Source organism: Erinaceus europaeus, chromosome 16 (assembly GCF_950295315.1).
Source record: "Erinaceus europaeus chromosome 16, mEriEur2.1, whole genome shotgun sequence".
NCBI lineage: Eukaryota > Metazoa > Chordata > Mammalia > Eulipotyphla > Erinaceidae > Erinaceus > Erinaceus europaeus.
In genome coordinates, this window is record NC_080177.1 from 13,194,435 (window position 1) to 13,207,659 (window position 13,225).

Consider the following 13,225-nt stretch of genomic DNA (forward strand, 5'->3'; position numbering starts at 1 on the left):
ATTTCACTGTTTCTGAGCCTTTTTTTTTAAACTCCTTTTTTGTAGCACTTGTTTTATTGTTGTAGTTATTATTGTTGTCTGTCTTCGTTGTTGGATAGGACAGAGAGAAATGGAAAGAGGAGGGGAAGACAGAGAGCGGGAGAGAAAGACACCTGCAGACCCGCTTCAACGCTTGTGAAGCGACTCCCCTGCAGGTGGAGAGCCAGGGACTCTAACCGGGATCCTTACGGCAGTCCTTGCACTTTGCACCAGGTGTGCTTAACCCGCTGCGCCCAACTTCTGCCTTTTTTTTTTTTTTAAAAAAGATTTTATTTATTTATTCATGAGAAATGATAGGAGAGAGAGAAAGAACCAGACATCACTCTGGCACATGTGCTGCCAGGGATTGAACTCAGGACCTCATGCTTGAGAATCCAAAGCCTTATCCACTGCACCACCTCCAGGACCACAAGCCTTTTTTTTTTTCATCCCTTAGGTCAGAGCTTTGCTCAGCTCTGGCTATGATGGTGCTGGAGATTGAACCGGGGACCCCAGGGCCTCAAACATAAAAAATATTTTTTGCATAACCATTATGCTATCTCCCTAGCCTCCTGGGCCAATTTTTTGATTTAGACACAGAGAGGGAGAAACATCATAGCAGAACTTCCTCAACTACACAGGCAGTCCTATGTGGTGCCATGAAATCAAATCAAGGACACATGCATGGCAAGCTATCTCTCAGCCCCCAAGTACACACATTCTAGAAGACTATCATGTATATGTGCAGTAAAATCTCCAAGAAAGACACAGGAAATTAATCGAGTTTATTTACTATGCAGAATGAGGACAGTAGACCAAAGACTTCTTTTTCATATTTTCAAACTATTTGACTACTATAAAAATGAATTATTAGTTATTAAACCAAAAAATCAATCTATTTTTATCTGCTAACCATTATCAAATTATCCTCTCAATTCTATGCTTTATAAAAACAAAGTCTTTAAAAATTTATTTTATATCTTTATTTATTGGATAGAGACAGCCTGAAGTTGAGAGCGGAGGGGGTGACAGAGAGAGAAAGAGACAGAGAGACATCTGCAGCCCTGCTTCACCACTCGCAAAGCTTTCCCCCTGCAGGTGGAGCTGGGGGCTCGAACCTGGGTCTTTGTGTATTGTAACATGTGCACTCAACCAGGTGCACAACCACCCGGCCGCTAAAAATGAAGTCTTTACATCCAGATTTCACATCTTAATATAGATTTCCTCTTTAGAGTAGCTGCTAACACTTAAAAAATTCCTAGATCATTTAAAAATATTATTTATAATTTTAACATATATGTTTATGTCATCTATTATATATATATCATTGCCAGGGCTTCACTGGTCCAAGACAATTTTTTTTCAGAGAGAGGGAGAGAAAGAGAAAGACAGACTACAAAAGGGAGGAAAGACACTACAGCACCAAAACTTCCTGCAGTGCGTGGGGGCCGGGTTCAAAATTGGGCTGCCAGCATGACCCCTTCCCAGGTGAGCTTCTTGGCTGGTTAAAAGTGTTTTGTTTTGTTTTTTAAATATACTTATTATCTCTTCTTCTTAACAAAATCAACACATGCTGGAATGCCAAACACTTGTAAAACATAATAAACGTAGAAATAAAAAAAACACAATCCAAATACAATAACTTTTTAAAAAAATGCATGTGTAAAATACAGATGTGCCTTTTAAAAAAATATTTATTTACTTATTTATTTATTTTGTTGCTTTTGTTGTTTTACTGTTGTAATTATTATTGCTGTTGTTGGATAGGACAGAGAGAAATGGAGAGAGGAGAGGAAGACAGAGAGGGGAAAGAAAGACAGACACCTGCAGACCTGCCTCACCGCCTGTGAAGTGACTCCCCTGCAGGTGGAGAGCCGGGGGCTCCAACCCGGGTCCTTACTCTGGTCCTTGCGCTTTGCAGCATGTGTGCTTAACCTGCTGCGCTACCACCCGACTCCCCAGATGTGCCTTTTACTCAAGTACAAATTATGCTTGAAATACTCACAGTTGCTTAGGAGTCTTGCTTTTAGTTAATTCTTGAACCAGAAAGGTACCAAAGGCAAACGATGGTCGTCCATGATGTAAATAATAAGCGAAATTCAGATGTTCCACTATAGCGTATTTGTTAACAAGCTCAGGGCTGGAGAAATGTGGGAGGCTACTTGCTGCATCTGGGAAGAAGTGAAACAATATTCTCTGTATTTCCTTATTTTTACCAGATTAATGCTCAACTACGGCTTATGGTGGTGCTGGGAACTGAACCTGGGACCTCAGAGCCTCAGGCTCAGTCTCCGCTACCACCATAAGCCAGAGCTGAACAGAGCTCTGGTAAATAAATAAAATTAATTTAATTTAAAAAGGGAACACATTAAAATTTATTTCATTGTTATTTTTTAAACATTTTATTTATTTATTCATAAAGAAGATAGGAGGAGTGACAGAGAAAGAACCAGACATCACTCTGGTACATGTACTGCCAGGGATCGAACTTAGGACCTCACGCTTGAGAATCCAATGCTTTATCCATTGTGCCACCTCTCGGGCCACAGAAAATTCATTTTACAAATGTCAAGGTTAATTCTAAATGCAAAAATGAAAAATCAGAAACAGTGGAGTTTATAAATGGCACCGGGGTGGGGAGAGAACTCCCTGGGCAGAGCACCTGCACTGCCAGGAGTGTGCGCCCAGGTCTGAGCACTGGCACCACGGGGAGGTGCTACAGCAACAGAGGAAGCTCCGTACTGCGGTGTTGACTCCTGGCTCCCTGCATGAAGACATGCTCCAGGGTGGGGAAACTGTGCAAGGCCCAAGAAAACAAGGGCACAAATCGCCTTATTACAAAAATTCTTATTAAATCTTAAAGAGGATAACCATGAGTGAGCATCTGGCGGTAGCCAAGAATTTCAAGTTTGTGTGGGTTTTCTGTTGTCCCTTTTCCAAAATTCTGCTCCTCAGCTCTGGCTTATGGTCGTGCATGGATTGAACCTGGCACCTTGGAGATGTAGGCATGAGAGTCTGTTCACACACTCATTATACTATCGCCCCAGCCCTCAAGAGCCCCACCCCTTTTTTCCTTTATTGGGGAGATTAATGGCTTATAGTCAACAGTAAAATACAGTAGTTTGCACATGTGTAACATTTCTCAGTTTTCCACATAGCAACTCAACCCCCTCTAGGTCCTCCTCTGCTATCTTAAACCCTCCCCCCGACCTGTCTTATTTTGGTGCAGTACACCAAACCTCAGAGCCTTTTAAAGGCTTTGTCTCCTTTCTCCTTATGCAACATGATGAGGTGGGCACTGTTCTGAATCTTACAGAGAACTGAGGCGAGGTCGAAATCACTTGTCCACCTGATTTCCTTTACATGGTAGATAGAGCCAGGATTTATCTATGCTCTCAACCTTCAATACTCAACTGCAAGGAAATAGGATTTCTGCAGAGGAAGACACTCAAGCAGCTAGGAATACATTCCAGGCAAACACAGCCTGTATTAGTGACCAAATACAGTCGCTTTCAACTCACTATGTTCAATCCATCTCCTAGAAGATGCTTTCTACTGAAATGTACCTTAATTAGAAATTTTTATTTTAAGTTATAGAGTGCTGCTCAGCTCTGGCTTACTGTGGCACATGCTGAACCTAGGACTTTTGTTGCCTTAGGCATGAAAGTCTTTTTGCATAACTATTATGCTATCCCTCACCCCAGCCCTAAATGTAACCTTAAAAAAAATGGAGGGGCAGCAGTAGATAGCATAATGATTATACAAAGAGACTCTATGCTTGAGGCTCCAAGGTTCCAGGTTCAATCCCTTGCACTGCCATAAACCAGAGCTGAGCAGCACTCTGGTAAAAAAAAAAGGAAAGGCAATGAAAAAACACAATTGGATTTATTATATAAATCATATAAACAATACTGAATTTTTTCCCAAGACATCTTTTAAATGTCTGATTAATAGTGCTTTACAAAATTATAAGATTATAGGGTATAGTTCCATACTGTACCAACCACGAAATTCCTGAAATGTTTCTAAAGTAAGAAGTAACTGCAATGACTTACCTCCTATTGCTAGTGTGTTGGCAGATTGCCAGCCAAACAATCTGCTAGGATCAAAGGGTGATAATGACTGAAAAGGGGGGGAAGATGAAATCAGAATTAAAGGTTAATTGCTGTAACTGCTCGGGACACTTCCCCTTTGGCTGGTGCTCCCAGGGGGTGGCCGGGTGGGCTTCAACCGGGGGCCTTTTACATAGCAAAGTGAGTTATTTCCCGGACCTGCTTTCTCACATATTTAAGGTGTTCAAAAAAAAAAAAAGGTTAAGAAGTTTTGACTGAAATAAACAAATAGCTATAGTTACTGTAAACAGATAACAGAAACTGTTGGTAGTAAAATAAGATATCCATTTGTCATTCCCCTCCACACTCATCCCCACCCCCTTTTTGGTCCTCACCAGATTGGGCCAACTTTTTCAGACAGAAAGAGACAGAGAAAAATGACATAACACAGTTTCCCCCAGGACAGTAGGGGCTGGGTCCAAACTGGTAGCGTGCATGACCAAGCACGCACCCTTCCCAGGGAGTTAGTTACCTGCTGGCCCCGGAGCAGCTTTTGATGAAAGCATCAGCCAGGTATGCTGCTCAACTAACTACCTGCTTGCTCTTGGATCCCATTTCCCCTCTCCTGGCTCTGCTCTCTCTCCCTCTCTCTCTCTCTCTCTCTCTCTCTCGCTCGCGCTCTTTTTCCTCCAGGGTTGTCACTGGGGCTCGGTGTCAGCACTATGAGTTCACCGCTCCTGGTGGGCATTTTTTTCCATTTTACTGGATAAGACAGAGAAATTGACAGAGGAGACCTACTGGTCCCCCCCCCCCCTCACACACACACATAGGTGGGAAACCAAGGGGTTCAAACCCAGATCCTTGCACAGATCTCGGAGTTCAGCACTATCGGCGTCTAACCGGGTGCACCATCGTCTGGCCTTCTGGGCTTTGCTCTCTACTGCAGAGGACTACATCCCCCAAGTCTGCTTACTCCTTGACTACAAGTATAATTAGATACTGTGGGAGATAAAAGTAGGGAAAGGAGAGAAGTCAAGATTTTCTCCCTTTGCTTTCTGGGGCACTTCCTCCAAGGGCCCAGCCCTGCCTTCTTTCCCAGATCCCCTTAGACAGCCTGGTTGGGAGTTTAGTTTCCAGAGATACTCCAGTTTCTTCATCTGGTAAGACTACTTGTTCACATTATTCTTACAGCCTTAGGAGTACTGAGGGCCTTTTGTTCTGCCAATTTTGGAGTTATCTTATCACGGTTTTCCCCACTCTGTGGGGAAATAATGCTAAATATCCTCCCCTGAAAAACCCTGGGTAGTTTCTGTCTCCCGGCAGAACCCTGACAGACACTCCCAAACACTGGCCACTCTATACTGTACCTGCATGAGATGGTAAAGTGTAATATCTGGTGGCAGGACACTAGGCGCCGTGTACTGGGGGAAGAGAGCAGTTTTGAGCTTTGGATAAGGAGTCAGTGCCATCTTTAGTAACTGGGGATCCACTTTCTTCAAACTGGTCTCATTGTCTTCATTCTGAACAACCTAAGTGAAAAAGACAGATCATAGAGTAATACTTTCTCCTTCTCCAAACTTGTCTTTTTGCCACAAAAATCTATGAGATAAGACCAACTTATGAGAGTCGGTGATAGTAAAAATAGCACTGGACAAAGACGGCAGTTGGGGCAGATACTGACAATTAGGCTTCAGTTTCTTCATCCAAAAAATCTGGAACTGAACTAGGTCAGTGTGAAAGTTGTTTGAAAAAAGTCCTGCTATTATAGTACTTAAAATATTTAAATATTGGGAGTCTGGCGGTAGTGCAGTGTGTTAAGTGCACGTGGCAAAAAGCGCAAGGACTGGTTTGAGCCCCTGGCTCCCTACCTGCGGGGGGGGGGGGGGTGTTTGCTTCACAGGTGGTGAAGCAGGTCTACTGCTGGGAAATTGTGTCAATGCAGTCACATCTGCCATGTTGTCTCCTCAGGCTACTGCTAGTTCTCGCGAGAGTTGGGACATTTTCGGAGTGCCTGTTCAGCCATGTTGTGTCCTCAGGACATTGTCTATATCCCCGCGATATCTGGAGTGCTCTGGTTACTCCTCCCCCCTTTCATTCTCACGAGAGTTATCATCCTATCCTGGAGTGCTATGGTTACTCCTCCCCCTTCCCATTCTCGCGAAAGCTGCTCCTATAAAAACCCTTTGTTTTCCGCACCTCGCTCTCTTGCCAGCGCTCCACTCTGGTGTTCAGACGCAGGAAAGGTTACTGCGTGAGGCGGCCATTGTCTCTACCTCCACGTGGCCCAACCTACTTCTCTAACACCCAACTCTGAGGTGCCAGTGCAAATAAAGATTTGTGTTTCCTCTTCGCTCCGGACCCTCTCTCTCTCTTCTCTGCAGCCCACGCACTACAACATCTGGCTCTACAACAGTCTACAGGTGTCTTTCTTTCCTCTCTCTGTCTTTCCCTCCTCTCTGCATTTCTCTCTGTCTTATTCATCAACAACAACAGCAATGACAACAACAAGGGCAATTAAATGGGGAAAAATGGCCTCCAGGAGCAGTGGATTTGTAGTGCAGGCACCAAGCCTCAGCAATAACCCCGGAGGCAATAAATAAATAAATAAATAAATATACTTTAAAAAAGAATTCTAGAACCTTTAAAAATATTTAAATATTATTGGGTCATATATCACATAGCAAATATTTTAAAAGGTGGGGGCTGGGTGGTAGTGTACCCAGTAGAGTACACGTGTTACCATCCACAAAGTCCAGGGCTCAAACCCTAGTGCCCACCTGAAGGGGGGAAAAAGCTTCACACACAGTAAAGGAAAAAAAAATTCAAAGTAACAAATACAGGGAGTTGGGCAGTGGCGCAGTGAGTTAAGCACATGCGATGTGGGTTGCAGCCCCTGGCTCCCCACCTGCAGAGGGTTCGCTTCACAGGTGCTGAAGCAGGTCTGCAGGTGTCTCTCTTTCTCTCCCCCTGTCTTCCCCATCTCTCTCCATTTCTCTCTGTCCTATCCAACAATGACGGCATCAATAACAACAATAACTACAATAACAATAAAAAACAAGGGCAGCAAAAAAAGGGGAATAAATATATAAATAAATATTTAAAAAGTAACAAACACTAGAGTAGATAACTCCTAGGTCTGCCCTTCCTCTCAGCAGTAAAACTAATCTATTAGCAATTTCTGACAAGTGGTTAAAAACACAGAGGAGTAAGAATATAAGTTAAGGCAAATGCAGCAATCTAAAAGATGGTGTTCAATTAAGTTACCATCAGTAAAGATTTTTTTATTCTCCCTCCTACAGTAAAAAAAAAAAAAAATGTTTAATAGCAATCTTAAATCCCCTCTAATGAAGCATACTATATTTTCTTTCTTTTTTAAAATTTTATTTTTATTGGGTAGAGACAGTTAGAAATTGAAAGGAATGGGGAGATCGGGAGAGAGACAGGCACCTGCAGCCCTGCTTCACCGCTCATGAAGCTTTCCCTCTGCAGGTGGGGGCTGGGGTCTCATACTGGGTCCTTACGCACTGTAACATGTGCACTCAACCAGTGTGCCACCACCCAGCCCCCATACTACATTTTGTGAATAAACAAATATTGGCACATTTCTACTGAGCCCCTCAAAAGAGTTTATGTAATTAAAAATTATGCTTTCCTTTTTACTCAAAAAATAGTTCCTGACAGTCGGGTGGTAATGCAGCAGGTTAAACGCATGTGGCGCAAAGCGCAAGGACCGGTGTAAAGATCCCGGTTCAACCCCCAGCTCCCCACCTGCAGGGGAGTCGCTTCACAAGCAGTGAAGCAGGTTTGCAGGTGTCTATATTTCTCTCCCCCTCTCTGTCTTCCTTCCTCTATCCATTTCTCTCTGTCCTACCCAACAACGATGACAATAATGATAACTACAACAATAAAACAAGGGCAACAAAAGGGAATAAATAAATATTTTTTAAAAAGTTCCCAGACCAAAGATCTAAAATATACTTATTAACAGAAGCAAACAGACCCTGATTCTATCTGGAAACAACCCTAGAGTATTAAAAAGCAATAGAATCTCTTTCTTTTTTTCTTTTTTGCCTCTGGGGTTATTGCTGGGGCTAGTGCCTACACTACAAATCCACTGCTTCTGGAAGCCATTTTTTCCTATTTTTGTTGCCCTTGTTGCTGCTATTGTCTCATAGGACAGAGAGAAATCGAGAGAGAGAGTAAGACAGAGGGGAAGAGAAAGACAGACACGTGGGGTCCGGCAGTAGCATAGTGGATTAAGTGCACATGGGTCTAAGTGCAGGGGTGAAGCACAGGTGTGTAAGGATCACGGTTTGAGCCCCCGGCTCCTCACCTACAGGGGGATCACTTCACAGGCGGTGAAGCAAGTCTGCAGGTGTCTATTTTTCTCTCTTCCTCTCTGTCTTCCCCTCCTCTCCCCATTTCTCTCTGTCTTATCCAATAACAACGACATCAATAACAACGATAGTAATGATAACCACAGCAATGCTAAACAACAACGGAAACAAAAGGGAAAAACAGACTCCAGGAGCAATGGATTCATGGTGCAGGCACCAAGCCCTAGAGATAACCCTGGAGGCAAGAAAAAAGAAACAATATAGACACCTGCAGATCTGCTTCACCACCTGTGAAGTGATCCCCTGCAGGTAGGGTGCCGGGGGCTCGAACCGTATACTCTTGCGGTCCTTGTGCTTAGTACTATGTGCGCTTAACCCGGTGCACAACTGCCCAGCCCCCGTCCTATGTATTTTTTAAATATATGTATATTTTTATTGGGGAATTAATGTTTTATATTCAACAGTAAATACAATAGTTTGTACATGCATAACATTCCCCAGTTTCCCATATAACAATACAACCCCCACTAGGTCCTCTGAATCCTTCTTGGACCTGTATTCTCCCCACCCACCCACCCCAGAGTCTTTTATTTTGGTGCAATACGCCAATTCCATTTCAGGTTCGACTTGTGTTTTCTTTTCTGATCTTGTTTTCCAACTTCTGCCTGAGAGTGAGATCATCCCATATTCATCCTTCTGTTTCTGACTTATTTCACTCAACATGATTTTTTCAAGGTCCATCCAAGATGGGCTGAAAACGGTGAAGTCACCATTTTTTACAGCTGAGTAGTATTCCATTGTGTATATATACCACAACTTGCTCAGTCACTCATCTATTGTTGGACACTTGGGTTGCTTCCAGGTTTTGGCTATTACAAATTGTGCTGCCAAGAACTTATGTGTACACAGATCTTTTTGGATGGATATGTTGGGTTCCTTAGGATATATCCCCAGGAGAGGATTTGCAGGATCATAGTTTCTAGCCTTCTGAGAGTTCTCCACAGAGGTTGGACCAATTGACATTCCCACCAGCAGTGCAGGAGGGTTCCTTTGACTCCACACCCTCTCCAGCATTTGCTGCTGTTACCTTTTCTGATGTATGACATTCTCACAGGAGTGAAGTGGCATCTCATTGTTGTTTTTATTTGCATATCTCTGACAATCAGAGACTTGGAGCATTTTTTCATGTGTTTGTCAGCCTTTTGGATCTCTTCTGTGGTGAATATTCTGTCCATGTCCTCCCTCCATTTTTGGATGGGGTTATTTGTTGTATTGTTGTTGAGTTTGGCAAGCTCTTTATATATGTTGGTTATTAAACTTTTGTCTGATGTATGGGATGTAAAGATCTTCTCCCATTCTGTGAGGGGTCTCTTGGTTTTGGGTAGAGGTATTCTTCTTTGAAGGTTTTGTAGAATTCATTTGTAAAACCATCTGGTCCAGGACTTTTATTTTTGGGGAGATTTTTGATAACTGTTTCAATTACATTAGCTGTGATGGGCCTGTTCATGTTACCCACTTCCTCTTTACTTAGTTTTGGAAGTTGGTAGGTATCTAGGAAATTGTCCATTTCTTCCAGATTCTCTAGCTTGGTGGCATATAGTTGTTCATAGAAGCCTCGCATGATATGTTGAATTTCTGTGGTGTCTGTTGAGATAGCTCCTCTTTCATTTACTATCTGGTTTATTTGGGTCTTCTCCCTTTTTTGTTTTGTGAGTCTGGCTAAAGGTTTGTCGATTTTGTTCACTCTTTTGAAGAACCAACATTTACTTTCTTTGATCTTTTGTATGGTTTTCTTATTCTCAATGTTATTTATTTCTGCCCTAACTTTAGTGATTTCTGTCCTTCTGATTGCTTTAGGGTTCCTCTGTTCTTCTTCTTCTAGGTCTTTAAGATGTGTAATCAGGCTGTTTATTTGTGCTTTTTCTTGTTTCCTAGTGTGTGCTTGTCTAGCTATGAACTTCCCTCTCAGTACTGCCTTAGCTGTGTCCCAAATATTTTGATAGCTTGTGTCTTCATTTTCATTGAAGTCTCGAAACATTTTGATTTCTTCCTTGATTTCCTCTTTGACCCAGAGGTTGTTAAGAAGTGTACTGTTGAGCTTCCACATTTTGGGACTATTACTAATCTTTTGTTGATTGTTAAGTGTTAGTTTAATTCCACTGTGGTCTGAGAAGATGCTTGGGATGATTTCAGTGCTCTTGAATTTGCTGATGCTGTCTTTGTGGCCTAACATATGGTTTATCCTTGAGAATGACCCATGGGGATTTGAGTAAAATGTGTATTCCCATTTCTTGGGATGAATGACTCTGAAAATGTCCAATAGTTCTAGTTTATCTATCTCTTCATTTAGCTCCCTTATGTCTTTATTGATTGTCTGCCTGGATGATCTGTCAAGTTGAGAGAGTGGGGTACTGAAGTCCCCTACTATGACTATGTTGCTGTTAATATATTGCTGTAGCTCTTTCAGTAGATGTTTGATGTATTTAGATGGCTTCTCACTGGGTGCATGGATGTTAATAATTGTTAAGTCCTCTTGATTGACTGATCCTCTGAGCATTAAGTAGTGTCCATTCCTATCTTTTTTAATCTTATCTATTTTAAAGTCTCGTGTCAGATATGAGAATAGCTGTTCCTGCCCTTTGTGGGCGATTGGCTTGTATGATGGTTTTCCATCCTTTCACTTTAAGTCTGTGTTTGTCTTGTTTAGTTAGGTTGGTTTCCTGTAGACAGCATATTGTTGGGTTGTATTTTCTGATCCATCTTCCTACTCTGTGTCTTTTAATAGGTGAATTCAAGCCATTTACATTTATTTATATCAAAGATTGAAGATATTTTAATGGCATTCTTGTAGAGTTTTAGAGTGTTCTGCTATATGTCCTATTTATGATGGTCTGACTGTTTATAGAAGACCTTTCAGAACTTCTTTCAGGGCAGGCTTGGTGATAGTTGATTCCTTCAACTGTTGCTTGTCTGAGAAGGTTTTGATGCTTCCATCTAGTCTGAATGACAGTCTAGCAGGATATAGTATTCTTGGTTGAAATCCTTTCTCATTGAGCACTCGATAGATATCTTGCCATTCTCTTCTGGCCTGTAGTGTTTGTATGGAGAAGTCCGCTGCTAATCTTATGGGTTTTCCTCTGTAGGTGACTCTTTGTTTTTCTCTTGTAGCCTTCAGGATCCTTTCTTTATCCTTATTCCTTTCCATTCTAAGTATGACATGTCTTGGTGTCTTTAGGTCTGGGTTAATTCTGTTTGGGACCCTCTGGGCTTCTTGAATCTTTATGTCTTTGATTTTGTCTAGACTAGAGAAGTTTTCAGCTATTATAGCTTGAAGAATGCTTTCTTCCTCTCCCTCTCTTTTTCCCTCTGGTAAGCCAATAATGTGTATATTGTTTCTTTTGAAGTCATCCCATAGGTCTCTGTTGTTGTTTTCAGCATCTCTTAATCTCTTTTTGAGATCTCTTACTTCTTTTTTAGTTGTCTCTAATTTGTCCTCGATCTTGCTAATTCTGTCTTCAGCCTCACTGATTCTATTCTCTCTGCCCTCTACTGTTTTCTGGAGTTCATCTATTGTTGGTATGCTTTTAAAAACCCCTTCTGTTTCATTTGGTTTAAATCCCCCCTGCTTAACACTATTCTATTTACATAACCACTTCATTCTATTTACATAATAGCTGTTAACAAGCACCACCCTCCCTCCAGGGCATTGGTGGTTCAGTGATAGAATTCTTGCCTGCTCCGCCCCCTCTCCTTGTCATACCCTGATTTTCACCAGTCACTTTTCTCTCCACCCTCTCTGCATCACATCCTGTTCCCACCCTACTGGGCTAGTATATTTATAAGGACAAGATTGTTTGTAGTTTTAGTTTAGCTTAGCTTGGTATAGATTGCGCTGCGTCCTGCATGAATAAAGAGATACTGCATACAGCTCAACCATGAGTCCCTGGTCGTCTGTTACCCGCCCGTGAAGCCAGCCCATTGAAAACAACAATCTATTTTGTTTCCCTGTTCTGATACTGTTTTAGCTTGTTCAGCCAGTTGTGTTCTTAGCTCAGCTATTTCAGCTTTCAGCTCTATAATAACCTTGAGATAGTTTTTCTTCCAGAGTCTCATTTGTTGTTCCTGTATTTCTGATTACAATTCTTTCAAACCCTTTACTCACTCCTGTGATTATTTCCTTAGCTAATGTTTGGATGTTGAACTCGTTATTTTGTGCTTCACCCTTTGGGGGGCTTTTAGCTGGACTGTTGTCCTGGTTCGTTTCTCCAATATTTCTTCTTGTTGGTTTACCCATTTTATATATTATGTTATGAGTTCCCTCTCTTAGTACTTTTCAAATTACTGGTCACTATTTCCTGGACTGACTTGTGTCTAAGTAAGGTAATTAAAGGGTTCACAGTGATGGAAGTTAACAGTTGTTTCAATAGTATTTTAATCCCTGAGTTGGAGCTCAGTGATTTAAAAGCCTCTTTTTTTTTTTTTTTTCTTCTCTGTAGGCTATGGGAGCCTGAGGGCTTAACTTAATCACTGACTCCTAACCAAGAGATAAGTCAGGGTGTGGCAGAGATAGTCCAGTGGTTATGCAAAGAGACTTTCACAGCCCCACAGCTATGCCACCGAGGTATAGGTCTTCTCCTGAATTTCCTGGTTAGATCTCTGTTCCCCAGTGTCCCTCCCTGCCGCTGCTCCAGATTTTGAGGGCAGTAGCAAAGGAGACTCAGAGTTGCACTTGTTGAGTCTCCGGGGAGTCCTCTACTCCCTTCAGCTGTCCTCTTATTGGTGGAACAGACTGGAGGTGGTGTCTCAACTGATAGACTG

At 42.1% G+C, this 13,225-nt stretch overlaps 1 protein-coding gene across 5 annotated transcripts in view; it reads right to left on the reverse strand.

The window, feature by feature from the left end:
- SPG11 (SPG11 vesicle trafficking associated, spatacsin) overlaps positions 1–13,225 on the reverse strand; it is a 104,265-nt gene that overhangs the window by 45,571 nt on the left and 45,469 nt on the right. For all 5 annotated transcript variants that reach the window (XR_009545276.1, XM_060174552.1, XM_060174550.1 and 2 more), the window contains exons 19-21: positions 5,438–5,599; positions 4,074–4,140; positions 2,024–2,189 (exon numbers count right to left, since the gene is read on the reverse strand). Coding sequence is in view for 4 of the 5 variants with exons in the window: in XM_060174552.1 (XP_060030535.1) it covers positions 2,024–2,189; positions 4,074–4,140; positions 5,438–5,599 (395 nt within the window). In the remaining variant the exon portion in view is untranslated. The remainder of the gene's footprint in view (positions 1–2,023; positions 2,190–4,073; positions 4,141–5,437; positions 5,600–13,225) is intronic.